The sequence below is a fragment of the Rhinolophus sinicus genome, linkage group LG12, assembly GCF_036562045.2.
Source record: "Rhinolophus sinicus isolate RSC01 linkage group LG12, ASM3656204v1, whole genome shotgun sequence".
Lineage (NCBI taxonomy): Eukaryota > Metazoa > Chordata > Mammalia > Chiroptera > Rhinolophidae > Rhinolophus > Rhinolophus sinicus.
In genome coordinates, this window is record NC_133761.1 from 67,174,309 (window position 1) to 67,195,254 (window position 20,946).

At 43.8% G+C, this 20,946-nt stretch overlaps 1 protein-coding gene across 1 annotated transcript in view; it reads right to left on the bottom strand.

Annotated features, from left to right (window-relative positions):
- Positions 1–3,369: 3,369 nt before the first annotated feature.
- The window catches only part of KIF14 (kinesin family member 14), a 43,812-nt gene continuing 26,235 nt past the window's right edge, over positions 3,370–20,946 (bottom strand). The window contains exons 19-30 of the mRNA XM_019750799.2: positions 20,190–20,316; positions 18,384–18,477; positions 17,733–17,865; positions 14,819–14,919; positions 10,722–10,813; positions 9,340–9,564; positions 8,975–9,159; positions 7,896–8,054; positions 7,181–7,303; positions 6,092–6,166; positions 5,135–5,273; positions 3,370–4,782 (exon numbers count right to left, since the gene is read on the bottom strand). Of these exons, the coding sequence (XP_019606358.2) occupies positions 4,493–4,782; positions 5,135–5,273; positions 6,092–6,166; positions 7,181–7,303; positions 7,896–8,054; positions 8,975–9,159; positions 9,340–9,564; positions 10,722–10,813; positions 14,819–14,919; positions 17,733–17,865; positions 18,384–18,477; positions 20,190–20,316 (1,743 nt within the window). The 3' untranslated portion in view covers positions 3,370–4,492. The remainder of the gene's footprint in view (positions 4,783–5,134; positions 5,274–6,091; positions 6,167–7,180; positions 7,304–7,895; positions 8,055–8,974; positions 9,160–9,339; positions 9,565–10,721; positions 10,814–14,818; positions 14,920–17,732; positions 17,866–18,383; positions 18,478–20,189; positions 20,317–20,946) is intronic.

Sequence of the window (20,946 nt, forward strand, 5' to 3'; positions counted from 1 at the left end):
CGACCGACGTTTCCCTCCATCCTCCCTCCTGAACACTAGCATCCATCACGGGTTTCCACCCACACTACCCGCCGAGAGAAACGAAAGGAACGGAGTCAGAGGAACGAAATCCAGAGGAGCCTCTGCAGATGGGACCCGCCCCCCAGCCCAGTGCTGGGGGCCATAGGGGGGTGACCATGGGACTGCAGTCGTCGTAACATTAGAGTACTCACTGCCTTTCTGCTGGAAACTGCATGCCCATCACTGTCCCACACAACCCACCTGGCCCAACAGTTCGACGAAATCTCCCACAACCACCCAGGAGGCTGTTACTATCTCCTGGTGTGACGGGGAAACTGAGACTGTCTCCCAGCCGGGCTGGCGGCCTGGAGTCCCTGGCGCTGCCTCCCCGACGCCCCCTGGTGGTGTTCCTGTGGTCGTGCGTGGTCGTTTTGCCCTGTCCTCTTCCCCTTCCTCCCAGGCTGTTCTGGCCACTGAGGCCCTGGCTGTGTTCTGCTCCAACCCTCTTGGAGTCTTTTAGCGCCTCTCTAAACTCTTATTTTCACTTTGCAAAATAAATGAAAACAAGGAACCCCTCAAAAAATGTTAAATGCTTAAACCTGTGCGAAGTGGGTCACGGTAACTTCAGCTTCCCCTAAACGAGCACCCAGGACCCCCCCACCCCCACCCTGTGTCAAAGCCGTGTCTCCATCTCATAAGCTCACGTCAAAGCTGGATTTCAAAGTTGCCGCCAAAGAGGCTTCTGAGCAAGTCAGTTCAAAGAGTCCGTTTCGGTAGCTATTTTGTAGGAAAAAAGGGCTAGAGAATCTCGGGACTGAGAAAACAACGGCTCAGGTTGACTCTTGGGCCAGTCTGCCCACTGAGTCACCCCAGCTTTCCAGAAGCTTCCAATCGCCTTTCACTCCAGCAGAACTCGCACAAGCATTTTTTCAGGAATGCTCATTGCTTTCCAGGAGCCTGAGTTACATCCTGGAAATGTTCTGCCCTCAGTGAGGTTTGGGACACTTTCCTTTCACTTCAAGTCCCTTCTCTGTCCACCTGAACGAACCTGCGTGTCCTGGATTCTGGGTGGGGGTGGGGGCTGGCTTTCAGAGAAGTAAACAGGGAAAGGAGCTGAGGCTCAAATCGGAGGCTCCAGGAAGCCTTTCTTCCTTTTCAGTTCTTGATGCATTAGGTGAGACTTATCTAAACTCCTCAGGGCATCTCTCGTCTGGGGGGACAGAAGATGCTGTGGGAATGTGCTCACATAATGTTAGGAACACCTGGGGAGCCAACAAACTGGAGGCAATCTAGACTTTGTTCATGTTTCTAGGACTTTGCACTAGAAGTACGCCTGTTGTTCAACAAAGAACAGTCGGAACAAGTGAATGACTGCTTAGCAGAGGATATTAAACACACTAAATGCCCATGCTCCACTTCTAAAGATTCCATACACTAAAAATAGTTAAAGGAACATGAAAACACTCACCGTGATTCTATCACAAAACGGCAGTAACTTACAAAGTCCAGTGCACAAACCTACCTGAGTAATTCCTGCACAAGAAGCTGAGAATACTGCGAACCCCGGGAAGAAGCACGGCGGTCAAAACCGACGTCTTCCTAGCGGAGCCGTTGCTGGCAGAGGCCTCTCACGCCCGCATTTCAGGAAAAGCCACAGGTGAGCTCACAGCCTCCACTGGGCTCCTGGTGGTGAGCTGACCCTTAGGAGGGAGTTCCTGGTTTGGTTTTGACCAATGGGCGAAGACCTGCCCCAACCAATCAGAACTATGCCATTACGTCGCTATTTGCATCTATACTGACCAATCAGAACTATGCAATTTGGAACCCTCATTTGCATAAAATGGACCCAACGAGGAACCTGGGTGCACAGACTTTCTCTCTTTTCTGTCTCAGTCTCTGCTTTTCTGTCTCAACGCTTTTTGAATTTGTTCATAATATCAATCTTTTAAAACATTATTATTATAGGGGCTGGCCCGGTGGCTCAGGCGGTTAGAGCTCCATGCTCCTAAAGCTGAAGGCTGCCAGTTCGATCGCACATGGGCCAGTGGGCTCTCAACCACAAGGTTGTGGATTCAATTACTCGAGTCCCACAAGGGATGGTGGGCTGTGCCCCCTGCAACTAGCAATGGCAACTGGACCTGGAGCTGAGCTGCGCCCTCCACAACTAAGACTGAAAGCTGCGCCCTCCACAACTAAGACTGAAAGGACAACTTGACTTGGGAAAAAGTCCTGGAAGTAGACACTGTTCCCCAATAAAGTCCTATTCCCCTTCCCCCCAAAAGAAATTATTATTATGTATTGCATTGTGTTCACCACTCAGAGTCAGTTCTCCTTCCATCTCCATATATTTGATCCCCCTTTACCCTCATCTACTAGCCCCCTCCCCCCTTACCCTCTGGTAACCACTAAACTGTTGTCTGTGTCTATGAGTTTTTGTTTATTTGTTTGTCTTGTTCCTTTGTTGCCTTCAGTTTTATACCCCACATATGAGTTGTCATATGAATATCAACCTTCTTTTAACTGAACCAAATAGAGAGCTTTTTTCCTCATCTTGATACATGACTCCTTACTTTCCACACTCAGGTAATTGGCACAGTGGTGATTAGCACAGTTAGCCCCTGCAAATTCAAGCCTGCTAATTAGCTAAGTAGACTAAATCTTTTGATAAAAATTTCAGATGGACTTGAAAAGGACACACCCACACCACTCTGTACCCGCCTTTAGTTCTCTTTATCATCACGGAACATGTTGGTGGCAGACATATTTTCAAATACGCCCCTTGGAAAGGATTGCAATGTTCCATGGTACATGCAGCATGTTACAGAGGACACGGCTTGCACCGCGTGTGACCTCATACAAGCACAGTGACAGTTTGCAGCTAGCGATGGGGAAGAAGGACCAACACTCAAATGTACTAACATCCGCGACTCGCCGGGACTCACTCCTACGCTTTTGTCACCGAAGCTTGGGCGTGGGTATGACTCCTCTCTCTGTGGCTGACAAAATGGGTGTGAAGACAGCAGCATCTGCCCGGCCATCTAGTTACAAACAGCCTCGTCGGGAGGCACCCTTGGAAGGAATGAAACGTGTCAAACCTCAAAGTTCATGCTCTTTTCACAACAGCATGTGGTGGTAACTTCCAGACACAGCCAGTGAAAAAGAGGCAGAGCAGTGCTTTTTAAAAAATGCAGGTAGTTGTCATAATTAGTGCTAGTGTTTGGTGAGTGTAGTTATGTGTTTGGTTTGCAACACTGGGAAACCTACCACCACGGCAGAGCCATTACAGCAAGTGTGAGTCTGGAACAAAATACATGAAGAAAATCAGTACTTTTTTTTTTTTTAATAAAACCTCAGACAAAGAGACAATTCTGCAGCTGGCAAGATTTATGAAAGGCATTCTCTTTATAACATTTCTTATTAGTGCACATGATTCTAATAGCCAATATAGTTTCACCACTCACATACCATATAACAATTTATTTAAGAGTATAAATATATATATAAAATACACACAAAATTTTACAAAGACACTAAATGGCTTCTGACCAGTGAAGTCATGAGAGCAGAAAGTAAGGATTGAAATCGAACGTGTAGCTGTTCCGACTGCAACGAGTGGCGTTTATTCACCAACTGTCCCACACTCATTCATATGCTAACAGCCAGTTTCCACTCACCCAGCCAGATGCACACGCACTATGTACGTGGGGAAAGGGCAGGAGACGGGCGCGGGCTGTTTGAAAGAACTGTCCTCCAGGCCCCGAGTATCTGCCAGCAGAACCGCTGTGGCTTTTTCAATTCCACGGAGGCATGTGGTCCAGAATGTCAAACTACTTCCTTACTGTGGGATCCCCAAAATCAGAATATCATCTTTATGAGCTGATCGTAGATATAAAGGTTTTTTTAAACCGTGAAATATAACAAGGATCTTTCATCTTCATCAAATCAGGCGCAAGCTCTTTCGTCAGCCCTTTAACAAAACAAGCCCGTGCAGAGAAGGCCCAGCCTCTGGCCGCCCATCCCACCCGCGCTGAGTGTGACTGGCAGTGTCTCCCTGTTTAAGCTATACTCCTGCCGCCCCCGCTGTGGACCCTGGGTACCATTCACACAGAGGCCAGCGAACCACCCAGGCAGCACGTCAGTGGTAAAGATGAGCGTGCAAGTTCCAGGCAATGAGACAGCAGGGCACTGACTGCTCACGTGGTTTTGGACTCCCCGTTTCGGTCTGATTGCCCCAGCGCCCCAACATGGTAGCAGCTGTTCCGAAGTGGGTGCTGATGGACGTCTGGGGGCCACACCAGGCAACCGAAATCAGCAGTCCACCCTGTTTACAGACCCCGGCCACGGGAAGGCCACCAGCACACACGGGTGTCCTGGGAACAGTCACGCTGGTTCCTGCAGGAGAGCTGCCCACCTGTCCGCTCTCATGGTGCCCACCGCCACGGAGTCCGGCTGGGCGTGCCTTTCTGAGCCGCGCGGGGCGTGAGAAGGGAGCTCAGACGTGCGTGGGCACGGCTTTCCTCCAGGGGCAGTCAGTCCTGCCTGACCTGGGGTGCTGCTGTCCTTCTCCGCTACCTTGGTGACAAATGTCCCAGGGTTTCCACGCATCGGCTCTCTCCTCAGACTCGAAACAGAAGAGGAGGGCCTGGGCCACGGAGTCCAGCTCCCGGCAGCTCTCCGCGCAGCGGCCAGGAGCGCAGGCCCCGACGCCCCTGCAGAAATCCCCCGCCACGCTGCACAGACGGTCTGCACAGGTCCTGAGAAGCGGGCCGTCACGGGGGCGTCCTGCGCGGGGAGGAGACACAGGTGACCACCTTTCCATTGGTCATCAGGCACCTCCCCCTTCTGTGACTCTTTGAAGGCACAGCGACCGTATACAGTTCCAAACCAGCTAAGATTATTCAGCTTAGCTGCTAAAGAAGCAGGTGGGCTTTTGAAGGATCAAATTATTTCAGCAGAAGTACTTAAGTATATTAAGTGGGAATTGAATCAACAAGCTGCTATCTTGGTAATTAATGTCAAAGCAGCAGCATTAATTAGGCTTCAGTTAATGAATCAGACCAGGAAGGAAAAGAGGTCTGCGATCCCTTAAATCAGAAAACTCTGACTAACCACAAGTCCCATTCGGAGTACATACCTCTCAGCACAGAAATAATGATGTGAATAGTCTGCTCTAAGCAATGTTTTAACTTCAAGAATTGTGGGGCGAGATCAACCACCCTCTTCAAATCTTGGGACCCAGAATTTTCTTCTTGTGCTTGAGTTCTGGAACTTTTCTGTGTAAATAAAGTTACTATTTTTAAAAATGCAGAAGAGGCTCCACGGCAGTAAGGCTTGGTCGATGTGATTTTAGGTGCCAGAATCTTATCCTCAAGAAAGAGAGTGAGTTTAACTTTGTCAGCAGCACGTAGGTCTATGTCGCAAGCAAGACCGAAATACAACATCAACAATTGCTGGTTGTTGTTTTTTTAAATAAGAATTCATTTTAGTTAACTTTAAATCAAAGCCCAATCACCCTTTTTCATGAGAATGGAATAAAACAACAGTACCATTTATTATTCAATATCATAAAAGATAAATTTACTTAATAGATTTCCAATTTTAACTTTATAGCTCCCATTTATTTTATTTAAATAAAATTTCCAAGCCATAGAAATTTCTCCCCTTTTTAACACACTGACTACATACTTAGTACATCCCTTTCTATTTACCTCTAAGTGACAATAAAGTAATTTGTCTCATTCACTTCACCCATATTTTAGACTCTAAGCACACTGATTGGTGAACACAAGTTTTTAGCCCATGACCATCCAAGCGAAAGCTGAAGGTCCCTAAACCAGTAGGAGTGAGAGCCGGACACATTAGCGCTCATCAATGTCTATTCGCAGCTTGTTTGTCACTCAAACTGGGAAGTTTGACACCCAGGAGGACAAAGCTGGAGAGCTACCTGCTGCACGTGCTTCCACTGAACGTGCCGGCAGGGGTTACCTGGCCAAGGATCAAAACTGAAACCCACATAACCACAGGTGAACCCAATGACATGATAAGACGCACTGAACAAAAGGTACAGGAAACAACGGAAAGCTTCTCTTACTGTTCTCCATTCAGCAAAGATGTTTTCAAGAGACGTAATCAATGCCATGGCTTTCGAGCTCATCTGCTGGGTAACCTACAGAGAATGTTCAAATGTTTTATTACACAGTCATTTCTTAGAAGTAGAAAGACCCTAGAACTCCACGGGGCCGCAGGGGTAAGAGTGTGGTCCACATCAGACCGGCCGGCGTCCAATTAGAGAGCGAGCAGGTGGGATGTCCGACCCTGGCTCACGGCACCTGGTCAGCGATCTCGCGGGAACACCAGTGACCCTGCCTTGCAAAGCGGTGACGCTCACACAATTGTAAGTAAGGACCTAGTCCAGCGACCGTCATAACTCACGACCTATGACACAGGTGTTAGGACCTATGACAGGTGACATGCCTGGGCCAGAGCACCGAGTAACTTGGTGAATGGCCGCTGGACAGTGACAGACCAGGTTTTCCACACAGGCCTCCAGGATCACACCCAGTCTTTCCTCACGCGTCACCTGGAAGCGGGGGCTGGTGTGGTGTTTTGCGTCAGGGAGCTGGAGCGGGGCCAGGAGGCTTATTTCAGGAAGTCACTCAGCTCTTCATTGGTTCTATGAAATAACTGATGTGAGCCTCCCGGCAAAATACTCAGTTCAAGCTACCAGATCAATCCATGGTAGTTTCCTTTCTTAAGTGGAGAAGTAGAGGCCTAAACAAAGGACCGTCAGAAAGTGAACACTAGGTGTCAGTGTCGCTCCACGCTGGGGGCATCCCCTCCACCTGCATCCCCACAGCCCAGAGCTACATCAGGATCTAGCGAAATATTATCAGAGAAGGGCTATCGCTTTGTGTGGGGTGTAAATGTCTACCTAATACATTGTTCTGTACACTTGAAACTAATAAAAAAAAGATATTAACAGAGGCCACAGTAACTCAAGACTAACTTGGGAAGGTATCACCATGACATAAGGATCCATCAGCCTTTTCAACAAAAAACAATGCAACACAAACTAAAATACATGAATTTATAAACATCTAATTCATTGAGTTCAACTATTTTTAACAAACCAACTGAACCCACCTTCTGGCACCTCACAGCCTCCCTTGCTCGCGCTCACCTCGTTGCGGGCGCACTGCCGCAGGAGTTCGTGCCGCAGCTCTCCTGCTTTTTCCATCCCAGAATCTAACAGCTCCCGCACTCCTGAGCCGACACCGTCCCAAAGGGCCGCCATGAAAGCCTCCTAGAAACAGTTTTGAAGCATTAACTGGCAGATTCAGGTTTTATCTATTTTTTTGAATTATCAAATAATTTCTATATTTTGTGCTTATTTTAGGAATTAATATATTCCAAGTTTATTAAATTCAACTACAGCTAGCCTAAGAACTAACAGTCCCTAAGGGGAACAGATCAGCACATCTGTAACTTAGTATCCCATATGTAACAGGTGGCAGAAGGCTGTCTGTCACCTTGGCGGGATACTATGTTGCGAGAGCTCAGTGACATTCAAACACTATGTTGTCAGTAGCCTGCGGAATCTAAGCAAGCAGATACACAGTTTCTAGAGTTAGGGTTTTTCCCGGGTGGACTGGCTGAGCAAACCCTCCATGGCAGTTGGCTCTCATCAAACCAAGGTCCAAGTGGGAACGTGAGAATTCCAAAATTAGCAGTACACTCAGCCAACTTTGGCTGAAACACTTTGTACTCATTGATGAACTAGTGAGAGTATGAGCTGCTTTAAAATAAACACAACGGGTCCTGCTCAGTGACATTGTCATCAGAAGGCCCCACTGCCACTCAGACGGAGCCTTTCGAAGCTCATGCTGCTACGTCACCTGGCCACTGGCCGAGTCGTGGCGTCTGTTTCCCAGAAAATGGAGCTTGCTCCCTTTCAGAACCGCTAACTGTCCCACACACTTCACAGCGTGTTGCACCATTTGGATGACTTTCTTTTGAGCGTCTTTTACCATCGATGAAATATCTGAACAGCATCCCTATAAGATAAAAAGGGACCAGTATATCAGATACATGAGATTACAGGGGAGGTAAAGAAAAACAACGTGAGGAAAATAAGTTCTGCATTCACTGACATAGTGACAGCGTTTCGTAAGTCTCAGAACCGGAAAACATGAAGCCTCTCGCTGCTGATGGTGATAAACGACTAAGACACAAGAGCTCACACACCAGCCGGAGACACAGCAGCAAGTCCACAGGTAGCCAAGCAAGTCCACAGGTAGCCAGCCAGACAGAGGACAGAACTGCTAAGGAAGGAAGTGGTGGCTCTGCCGCGGACCTTTCCCCGCCCCAATAGCCATCTGACAGGTGGCTAACAGCTATTTCCTTTTATCAGGGGAGAAGGAACAGGAGAGAGGAAGGGGAGGGAAAGGGGGAGACACACTTCTAACAGAGGCTGCTACTACAGCAAAGCGCACCCACGAGGTCAACTTGCGAGTCACTGGGCACGAGCTGAAACCCAACCCATAACCAGAGCAAGACGTGGCCTCTCTTCCCAACAGCCTCACTAAGCCTTGGCAGAGCACAGCAGTCTGACCTCTGGGCCTGGGCTCAACCCCAACTCTGTCACTTAGTGACGTGACACTGCGTGGGCTACTATCCACCCCGGGCCTCCATTTCTGCATCTACAAAACGGGGATAACATCAGCCCTCCCCCTGCGTTGTTACAAGGACTAAGCGAGCTAAGCTTTGCAAATGACAGACTCCTGTGGCCGGCACACAGAAAGCCAAGGGAAGTCCTGGCTCAGCAGGTAAGTTACAGACCCCAGTGTCAGGCTTTCAGACCTGAAATCCCTTCTGAAAATGCTACGGCTCTAGTCTTGGGGGCAATGCTAACAGGAAAAAGCCAGTAAATGCTGAAGAAATGACTTCTTCAAATGACAACTGCAAATCGACTCACCTGCAAAAACAACTGTAAGTGGCCTCCCAGCTTTTTAACCTCTTGTCTCAACTCCTCTTCAAGCCGAGCTGTGCAGGTGCCGGGTGTGACGTCACTCAGCCAGTGCGTGGTGAGCTCCACAAGCTGCCCGAAGGCACATGCCACCTGGACGGCCCCCACCTGGGCTGCCCGATCAGAAGAGAACACTTTGAAAGAAGAAGGACAGTTATTGGCAGGCGTCACATCCAAAGAGAAGAACTCCTACGGGACACCACTCAAACAGTTCAGACAGCCAGGAAGTGCCACTAGATGTGACAGTCATTCAAACACAGTGCCATGTGCAGATAGTGACAGCTCGTGCGAGGTGACAGCAGGGCGGTGCTTACGGTCATCCTGACTGTCCTCACGTTGGTCGTCGTGGGCTTGGGAAATGGCCAGGAGTCCCTGGTACACTCGAAGGAAATGATCCACCAGGCTGTCCGCCATCGTCCTCTCTTCACCATAACTCTGGCCAAGGAGAGCTAATGACGAACCAATGAATTCTCTGCAAATTCCAGGGAGAAATGATTCTGCGGAATTGGAGTACGTGGTGCTTGATTTCTCCACGAATCCTGTTTCAACAGAAAACAGCCGTCGTAAGCCTGGATTTCAGCCACAGCACTTTCAAACAAATGCTCCATGAACCACTTGTCAATACACCCAAAGCAGGCTATGCTCGTCTCACTGTGTCCTCATTTCTAGACGCCAAGGTGAAGGCAGATCCACGAAGAACCCACTGCCCTGTCAAATGACATCCATCCTCAACCGCAGCATAAACCACAGAGGAGTGAACACCCGTCGTTTCATCGCCTTTATTTACTATTTGGTAACACTTACCTGAATCAGGGGAAACGACGGCAGAATAAAATAATGTAAACGTAATACACATAGGTATCATAATATAAATAAAATTAATGTCATTGACTCATGAGCTGGAAGACGAGGCAATAGAGCAAGTATATCAGAAGGGACGTCTCAGCAGCTCTACTTTACAGCAGTTCCTTCTGCGGGTTATACTATAACCTATAACCTGGACAGGCCGGAAGCAACGATCACCTCCCCTTAACAGACCTCGCCTTTGGGGGACAGACTCAGACATTTCCTAAGCGCTGTCCACACCTTGTGTAAACGGAAAAGCTCGAAAGAGTTCATTCGGAGCCCCCGGGGACGACTTGGTCCCAGAAGCGACCACTTGGTAAAATGATTCTCAGCGACTACAGAAGATTGTTTTTCTGGCCCAGTTCATAGGCGATTATAAACAACAAACTAAAAGGAAGGTAGAATGAAGCACAGGGTGGGGACTAGCAAGAGTCTAGACCACAGATAAGAAAGAAGAAGAAAGAGAAGGTGCGGCACGAGGCAGTCCCGACACCACCCTGAGCGTAATGACCGTATCCGAGCCCCTCACCTGCCCTGGCGGACACGTGCGCACCGCACCCCTCCTCGCATAGACGCTAACACACACCCTGCACGTTACTCTTCTAGTCATGAGAAGATAGCCCTGTGCATTTCTGCACATACATACCTTCTACATCTGAATTTAGCCAGTCTGCTAAAGGCTCTGAAATAAATCACATACCACGGAGTTTGCAAGTGGAAGGGGTCCAGCTGCTCATTTTACAGGGGAAATGGAAACTTCCAGAGGATTAAAGGACTTGCACAAGAACCTGAAACGAGGGTGGGAGAGCCAGGACCTGACATTTACAAGAACATTTGGTGAAGGACACACCTGAATGTGAAGAATGCGAATTCTGAACCGGGAGAGCATGAACGTCACGCAGACAGCCCGAAATCCTTCTGTTCTTCACCAAGCTTCTGCTCCTGAGAAAAGATAAGCCAGAGAATAGCTCTTGGATCCCACGTGGAATGAGATCACTGAGAACATTCGTTTCAAGGTTCTCCAAAGAAAATTTTCGGCTGTACATGTGTGTTTTCCACAGAAACATTTTCATCAAGGATTAACTTCATTCGGTTCACTGAGCAAGAATTTTATTATTTACAAGTATTGTTCTGTGCGTATAATTAACTGAGTAAATATTTATGGAGTACCATTATTTATAGGCTCTGGGCTCACTGAGCTTCAGGTTCATAGGAAAGAGAGGAATTGGGCAAATCATTACAATAACGTGAGGCGTGTGGTGAGAGCACAGAGAGCTGTGGCAGCCTCAGGCGGAGAACTCGACCTGGCCCACGGGGTGGGGGCACCTGACGCTGAGGGAGGAAGAGGGGCCAGCTGAACAGGGAGTAGGCGTGGGAAGCAGGGAACCCTGTTTCAGACACAGGCCCCGAGATGTGGGAAGGGCTGCAGTGCAGGACGTGAGGGAGGCTGCGTGGTGTGCAGGGCCCAGCCCAACGTGGGCCTGGCACGTCAATTGAGGAAGCTGAGATTTTGTCCCGGGCGCACTCTCTTGGGAAGGATTTTAAACAGGGAAATAAACGATCTGGGAAAACAGATATTCAAATAAATCTCTGCTTCGCCGTGTGACAAGCAGAACGAGGTGAAATGCAGCAGAAACGGAGGAAGGGCTCCACCTTCCCTCTTCCTTTGCTGCCTCTTTTCCCCGTAAAAGTGCCCAGATCTCTGCACCGTGTGGGACTGGCTTCTGGCTATGGCTCTGCCTTTCTAGCTGCTTCTGCAAAAAGCCGCCTACGTAAACACTGCCATCATCCGTCCATTTTCTAAGCTCCGACGCCAGCCCCCACTGTGTGAACCCCTCGAGCTGTGGCCTTGATCTAAATCTAGTGGCCCCTCTAAAGTCTTTTCCTTAACAGAACTCTTGACTATTGCTGGCCAAGCAAAGAAAAACACTATTTGTTGAAAAGATTGGTAAACAAAAGCATATTCTATCTGTCGTAGCCTAAATGTTTCCAGTACCAACCTTCCCGGGGATTCCTGCAGAAGAACACGGAAATTGGACAGGTAACAGGGAGCGGCAACGCCAACTCTAAGGGTTCGTGTTTGTACTTCGGAGAGAAAGGAAAGGCTCATTCTGACAGTGAGTCTGAACTAGGAAGACATATTCCTTCTCCACTGTCGAAGGTAAATAATGTTTACACTCAGATAAAGGAAGTGCTTATCACATTCCTTTCCAAGAATTTTTACTTAACAGCAGGGGAAATTTTCCTTTTCACTGTCAACAGCACCTGTCAAAGTCTACAGGCAGCCAGGCTGGTCATTTCACTGCAGCACTCCCTGCCCTGAGACTCTTCCATAATTAAGAATCTGCCAGCCTTCCCATGCCCCGCAGCCATTCGCAGCATTTGCGATTCTGTCATCAACATTCTTACAAAGCTGAAACTTCACTTACAAGGCCTCTGACCAAGAGCAATTCAGTTTTTTAATGATGCTTTTAAATTATACAAGTTCTCGAAACATCTCTGCCAAATGAAAACACTGAATTTCAAAATCTTAGACAATATTAAGAAAAGTTTTGATTTTCCAGTAACGATTGAAACTCCTCTTGATTCCTAATTATTAACCTAAGAGTCAGCAGGAGATAAACAAGGTGTGAAGCATGAACATGCAATGGGCTGACGTTTCAATGCTTGTTAATCGTCAGTGCTTCTATTGTGATCTACAGTCCTAAGCAATAAGATTTATATGCTTATAATAAAAAAATAGGAAGAAACCAGTAATGCTAACATCTGAAGGGATTTATAAATCACCTTCTGATGGCTTTGCAATCCTGGTTTGATTTTTTCAGAGCTCATGTTACTGCAGGTTGGCTTTAGTATCCCGAGCCCCAGCCATCCAATCCCACCCAAGGACCATTTCATTTTGGGCCAGAGCCTAATTCTGCTTCGAAGTCCTCAAGACAAACCAGCTGAAGAGATCACTGTTTACTGGGATTAGATCAGCAGTCACATCCTGTCTGTATTCCAAACGTATTAAGCAGCCAGTCAGAAGAGTTTCCATGTACTGAAGCCCGTCCACTGTGGGAGGAGCTTTACCGCATTATCTCTAATCCTCACAACAAGTGAGCAGCGTCATCGTACAGTCACCGCCACCGTCATCCCCTGGCGGGCACAGTACAAGCAGCAGGAGAAGCAGCGGCTTTTGCACGCGGACCTCACTTCATCCTAATGATAAGCTCGTACAGTAGGGATGTACTAGTGTCTCCATCTGACAGCTGAGAACACTGAAGCCTAAGACGGAACGTCACCTGCCCAACGGCCACACTGAGCACAGACTAGAAGCCAGGCTCTGATGTGACTTTTTCACTTTACTACGTTGGAGGGGATACAGATGTGTTCCCTAGACGCAGCGAGCGCAATCTGTTTCAAGGACATGCTTCGTCGTCTTTCAGCTTCAAATGCCTCGCTGTTATGTATGTCACACACAACATAAGTGTATAGAGTGTTATGTCTTGGCTATTTCTTACCATAACTTAGCAGTTACCATGTAGCAAGTAAAACAAAAGTAACGGGAATGGTCGCCATAAAGTAGATCCATGTCTGAGATTTTATAAATGAGATTAAAATAAGCACGATCAAAACCAAGAACGGCCTAAAAAGGTTTGGAAATCCAGATGGATGCTGAGCTGTGGCTGAAGGTGATGAAGTTAAAAAAAGTTATTTAACCAGAACAATCCTGTTCTTTCAGACGCAAAAGAGAGGCCACACAGCACAGCAGTCAAGAAAATCGGCATCTTTGGCGGCACTCAGAGCAGGACGGAGAACCAGCTCTCCCCTCCTCAGCTCGGCCGGTTTGGACAAGTGATTTCACCTCTTTAAATCCGCAGCCTCCTCACCTGTACACGGGGTAATGGCAGCGCCAACCTGACAGTGTGGGGTAAGTGCCACCTGAGATAACGCTTAGCAAGCACTCAATAAATGTTCTCGGTGATGATGACGGTTCTGTGGGTGAAGGCCATTGGCTCCCACCTCCAGAGAGCTGGCCCTGAGTATACACTTGGAGGCCCCCTACCTCAAAGTCAGTCACCCTCCATCTCAGGGACGCTACTGTCCCTGGTCAGTCACCGCAGGTAAAACCAGGGTTTGTCCTTGAGCCTTCACCCCCCTCAACCCCAGAGCCAGCACGTCCTCACTGACCCGTCCTCCTGACTCCACAAGCCAGCTGTCCTCCAGCCCTCCCAGCCGGCCTTGTCCCTCTAGTTTCCTCGATTCCTGCTCCTCGAGGATGGGGTGACTTTTTATTCATCTTTGTATCCTCAGGACATGGCAGACAGTAGCCTTGTTTAAACACCAAACTAAGAAGGATTTATTTAAAAAGAAGTATTTGTTTATAAAGCAAACGAAGCAGCTACGATGGTTCCAAGACCATGGCTTCTGTATTATTTGGAAGCATTTGCCTTTCTATTCACCAAGCGTCTGAGGCCCAAGCAGAACGAGCTTTTCCTTGAAAAGCAGCCATTCACTGTGGAAGTCTTTTATGTTCTTAGTTAATAAGCAGCAACAGTCCGATATAAAAGTTCTCCATCACCAAGATTTATTCCTCTGTGGTGCTCAGACTAACTGGACTGCATGTCAAATTCTGTACCAAACAATAAAGTATCAGAGAATATGCCAAGTTCCTGAGAAAGGGTAATTTACAAGTAATAAACACTGTTCATTTTTATAGGACACTAGATCTATGCTACTCTAAGTTGCTCGTAAGACATATATGCTGAAATACTGAACATTTTTGTTCCCACTTTAACTGACAAACAATTTGGTGCCCTAAGTGCTGTGATTGGGCCGGTAACATACCATTTCTCTTACGTTACTGGGTTCACATCCATCACAACAATAGACAGTCCTTTTAAAATAAGGAATTGGCACATGTGCAAACCCAGACAAGAAAACCAGTAACACAAATGTCTTTACCTCCTTCTAGAAAATGAGGAAACTGGTGCACTGGTAATGTCAGCTTCCCACTCGTCATCAGGATCGCAGAAGATATCCTCAGCCCTGTTACTGCTGTTACTCTACAAAAAATAGAACAGAATTTCTATTAATAATGAATTTTAAAATCTTTAGCAACAAGAAAAAAAGTCTAAACACTTTGTTACATTTAAAATAAAAAATTATCAAAATTACAGGTTACCTAATGAAAGTCTAAAACAATCACATTCCTGATCAAGTGAAAACTTAATCACATGATGCTAGGAATTATATTAAAAGAGATCTACTAATAAAAGTAACAGCAATCATTGAATAATTCAGAAATAATAAACAGGATTTAGAAGGCAGGAAAAACAGAGAAGACAAAATCCTCAGGAGAGAAATAGAAGAATAATCCGATGTAAAGACTCAATCACTTGCTAGTTGAATATACCATGATCATGATAATAATCTATGTTTTAATTTAAATATTTAAAGCAATAACCATTAAAGTCCTAACAAAGTACCATGTGGAGCTCAATTCACAAACAGTGTAATTATATGGAAAAATAAGACTAGTGCAGTGGACAGTTGAAAATAGGAAGAAGGTAATACTGAGGGTCACTCACCCACCAGATTTTAGTGTCTACCATCAACACAAGAATGATCAAATGACCTCAGTACAGTTTTGTGTTGTTCTAATTACATTGGCAATTGACATTCATTGTAGAAAATTTAGAAATTATTCATACATATAAACACAAAGAAAAAAAATCTAAACACTCACAAACCCATCACTTAGAGACAAACACTGTCAGTGTCTAGGGTTCCTGTCAGTGTTTGGGGTTTTCTATTAGGAAACCCGCATTCCTGGAATTAACCCAACTTGGTCACGGTATCTTTCGGTTTCATTTACTCCATTTCATTTGGGATTTCTGCTGCTGTGTTCATATCAAGATTAGTTCACAATTCTCTTCTGAATCATCTTTCCAGTTTGTGTGGCTTTTGTGTTGATTTTAATCAATTATTCTAGCATCCTAAGACAACTGTGACACTGTCCATCTTTCACTATGTTCTAGAATAGTTTAAATAGACTAGGATTTACCCGTTCTTTGGAGGGTCAAGAGCTTACCCCAAAAACTGACTGGGATCCCCACTGTTTTTTTCCAATGTCTTTCTTTGTGGCTGGTTTGTTGACAAACTTTTTAATTTATTGCATGTTTATTCATCTATTAAGTCAACTTTCATGATTTATCATTTACTAGAAAGTCTTTTCTTTCTAAAAAATTATCAAATTTATTAGCACACGGTTTTATATATAATTTTTAAATGCTTTTGTTATCTTTACTTTAATGCCACTATCTACTCCTAAAATTACACGTTCATCTTTCCAAAGAACAAGGCCTTGAGTTTATTAATTTCTAATTTATCAATTATTGCTTTTATTTTTAACGGTTCCTTCATTTGCTTTCCTTTGTTTTATTTTATTATTTTCTAGATTGAGTCAACTATTTACTTTCTTTTCATTGTTTCATTAAATAACTCAAGCATTAAGGCTATAATTTGGCAATGTCCCATAAGTTTTAATGTATAATATCTTCATTATTACTATCTAAGTAGTGTAAAATATAATTCCATATAGCGCCACATTATTTAAATGTGAAATATTTAACAAATAGTAGCAACAATCTAATACAGGTTGCAAGTATTTATTAAATGTTTTAGGGATAAGATAATAATATAGAGAAAAATTAACTTTACATTCATACGTCTCAAGTACACCACAATAAATTCTGTGTTTCCCTGAAAATAAGACCTAGCCAGACCATCAGCTCTACTGCTTCTTTTGGAGCAAAAATTAATATAAGACCCGGTCTTATATTATGTTAGATAAGACCTCGTCTTATATTACAGTAAAAATAAGACCGGGTCTTATATTAATTTTTGCTCCAAAAGATGCATTAGAGCTAATTGTCCAGCTAGGTCTTATTTTCAGGGAAACACTGTTGTACATGACTCAAACATGTAAATGTTTACAAAACAATTTAAAGAAAATTCAGAGAAGTGGGCAATGTTTCAGTAAGATCTCCAGACTGATAGATTCAAATACACCAAATTAAAAATGCCTGCATAACAAAATGAAACCAAGAAAAAGCCAACATAAGCAGGGGAACAATGTATGTTATAAAATAAAGATTTGTTATCAAAATATGCAAGAACTTTTATAAATGTATTAACTCATTACCCACACTTCAGCTGTTTAAAAATTCAAAGGACATGAACATGCACTTTTCCCACAACGAAACAAAGAGTCAAACCCTCAGATTCACTTGTAATTAAAACACACTTGTAACATTGGTAAGTAGCAATATTCCTGGAGAGCAAATTGTGAGCATCAAAGTATGATAAAAAGAATCATATTTTTGGTACAATTTTATAAAGTAGAAGACAAGGAAATAAGGTATTAAAAACGAACAGGTGTCTAGGTATTCTTATAGTTGTGGCTATTAAAACAGCAAACCACTGGAAACATCCAGAGCACAGCAATGGGGACGTGTACACACAATTACGTAAAATCGCACATTATCAGGCACTGCAGATCATTTCAAATGATGCAAACTGCTTTATGTCTTCACATTTCCTCTTCCCTTAAGCTTAAATGTAAAATTTTAAAAACACACAATTATACCAATAGATGCAGCACTAAATTTCTCCATTACAGTCATAATTATATGAAAAGAACCCAATAAACCCTATCTACAGGCAAAAGTAAAGTAAATATACTTAATTTCATGCCTGGTTGGTTTTGTAACATGAGTTGCTTTCTCTTTCATTTGCCAAACTTTCTTTACTGAGAACACATCACTTTCATATTTTTTATTTCAAAAAGTCTAGAGAGATTTTAAGAACACCAGACCTCATACAGCTCCTTCATGGCTGCAAGCTTGGATTCGAACTTTTCCAGGCTCAAGGAGGTGGAGATGCCCAGCCGCAGATTTCGCACCCGGACGCACGTGTCAGCACCACTTCCCCCATCGGACGCTTCATGTCTGCAGGAAAAACCACAGGAGATACTCATCGGGAAACACACACGCCCATCTATACTGAGAGCTTGCTGAATTACAAGAACTCCCGTACAAATTCAGCCACTGATGAAACCTTCCCATAGGTAGTGCTAGTCATGTCCAGTATATGCTGCATTAAAACAACTTCTTATATAAAAATTTACAAATCCAAAAAATTTTAATAAGGTGTATTTCTTTTATACTGTAAAACACTGATAAATTTTCAACTCAAAGAAAAACAGTAAATCCTAAGGCATCTAAGATAGTTCTGTTTGTAAAATACAGTAGCATGTTAATTGCTGAAAGCCCTTCACGGTACAGTGAGCTCTGAAAGGCGAGTCTAAACGAGTCACTGGGGCATCTGATACCTGCTCTTTCCTAGACGGGCACTTACAATACCTTGTCTTTAGAGAAACTAATAATAATAATAACAATAAATAATAGGAAGGTCAACCACTTTCAAACAAAGAATTACTTTGCGATTAGGCTAATCAGTTACTCACCTGCCAAAAACATAATATCTTTTAAGTTTGTTGCTGATGGCATTGGCTTCCTGAATCATCATGGAGAGTTTCATGGAGTTCCAGTTTGTCTGGACTAAGAGAAAGCACAGAGAACATTCAAATACAAAATGAGCTCTAACGTATCAGTAGGCAGAACAATTCCTGAAAAAACACCTGACTTGAAACGAACGGCTTTAACTACGTGTTCCAGGAGGCAAGGCTGATATTTGACTAATTTCTTCAACCCTTGTTGGTACAATGAAATATTTTTCATATAAAATGAGGTCTTTCCTCTGTGGCGGCATTGAAGACAATTGAAGTTGACATTGAGAGGATAAGAATTTCATGAGAGAGGAAATGCCAAAGACAATGCTTTCCCATCTACTATCTTTAAAGATTTTTTCCCCTAATTTCTAAAAGTATACTTCAGCCTTATTTATATAGAGCCGTAATCCTTTTTTTATTTTGTCTGAAAATTTAAAATAGATAGAGATATATCAGGACATAAAAAGGGAAACAATTTGATCCACAATTCCACTTTCCTAATTTAAATTTAAGGCTTTATCGTAAATATTTTCTATATTGTTCAAACTTATAACCAGTATTCCATTATAAACACATTTTTTGAAAGGATAAAACTCATTATTCGTATAAATAAAAAAAATCAAGTATTCACTGCAAGGTACTGTTTTAGGTCCTAAGAGAAATAAAAAAATGTATGAATACACTGTATTTCTTTAGCTGTTGCAACAGATATAAAGAGTATAAATCATTTCAAAGGAATTTCAAAATAGAAGTTACAGAAAGTATACAACACGGCTACGAAGGCTTCTTGCGGACAAACTGAACCTGAGCAACGGGCCTGTAGAAATGACTGTACTTTATAGAGAATACGGGGCGAGGAAGCTGCTAAGTAACACGTGGAGACACAATCAGCAAAACCCAGAACCACGGTCAGCACCTGGTTTCTCCAGTGAATGAATGACAGGGAGAAAGAGACAGACAAGAGTGAATTTACAGATTGAAAGAGACTTTTAAAGGGCATAGCTACCAAGCACGATAGATATGTGGGTCAGGCTTGCATTCTGATTCAAACCTAATATTAAAAAGTATTTATGAAATAACCCAGGAAATATGAATATGGCCTAGATATTTAAAGAGTATAAGCAATTACTATTAATATTTAATGTGCGATAAAACTACCATAATTATGCTTAAAGTGACAGAGAAAAGAGAGCCCTTATCTAATGCAGAAACACACCGTGAAGTATTTCCAGACCAAGTGATAAGGTGTCAGGGATTTGCTTCACAATATCCAGGGAGGCAGGGGGACTGAGTATGACTGATACAAGAGTGAACATGTGCTGATAATGGCTGAAATGGGTGACAAGTGCATCAGGCTTTATTATATCATCGCTCTCCTTTTATCGTTTGCAATTTTCCATCATGAAAAAAAAGGTTTACGTTAAAAACATGCTGTGTTCTACACAGAAATGTAAGAATGTTCACAAAAATTAATGTCCAAATGGAAAAGAAAGTGAAGTACTCAGTGCTTAAGCACAGTCTAGATATAAGAATTAAGGATCAGACTAAAACATGGTATTTTTAAAAACATGCCACACATTAACATAATACTATAAATAACTATTCTAAAAAGTGACTATATCAATTTATTTAGACCCAGAAAAGTTAGCAATGTCTAGAATAAAACATTTAATAGACAAAGGCAACTAACTCTAACCTGTATTATATGAAATAACATACACAGCATTGGAAAATGCCTGGGTAAAATCATTATATACTCACTTGTAAAAGTTTTATCTCTATTGCTCTGACTTTGTTGCAGTGTTTGCACTTCTTTAGCAATTTTTTGCTTCTCAGCTTCCAAGGCTTCCAGAATTTTCGTATGGCGGATGCTGTGGTCTTCTAAAGCCTAAGTGATATTCATTCAGACCCACACATGAGATATGCAAAGAGCGAGACTGTAAAGCCAGGTGGATAATGGTGACACCATAACTAAACCTCTCATTTCACGGTACATATTCTATTGAGTATAAAAGGCCTTCAAAAATGATTGACAAAGTAGTTTTATAAAATGATTTTTCCCTACAACAAAATCATTCAGAATTTCTGATGACACAGATTAACCTTTTTCTTCTTATTGATAAGAAGTACCAAAAAAAAAAAGAAACCCTTTAAAAAAAAAAAAGGGAAAAAACTGCTCAAAAAAGCCCATATTCAAGAACATCTGTTTTCTAAATAAAAAAGTGAAATGTAATAGACACCAAAAGCCTCACTTGCCACAACAAGCCTTACAACAGCCCACTAATCAATGTTTTCGAGATGGAACCAGTTCTGCTTTCTCTCCTGAAACTCCGAGTGGCCGACTACCCGTTGGTGTCCTAGGGTTGACGAGTGACGTCTGACCACCATGTTCCATGGCATCCGAATGCCAGGGTCACTACAGGTATTTTCTTTTACCTCCACTCCCGCCACAAAGTTAGAAAAGAGACAAAACTGCCCCTTGGAGTAAAGCTGAGCTTAAGCTCTGACAACCGACACA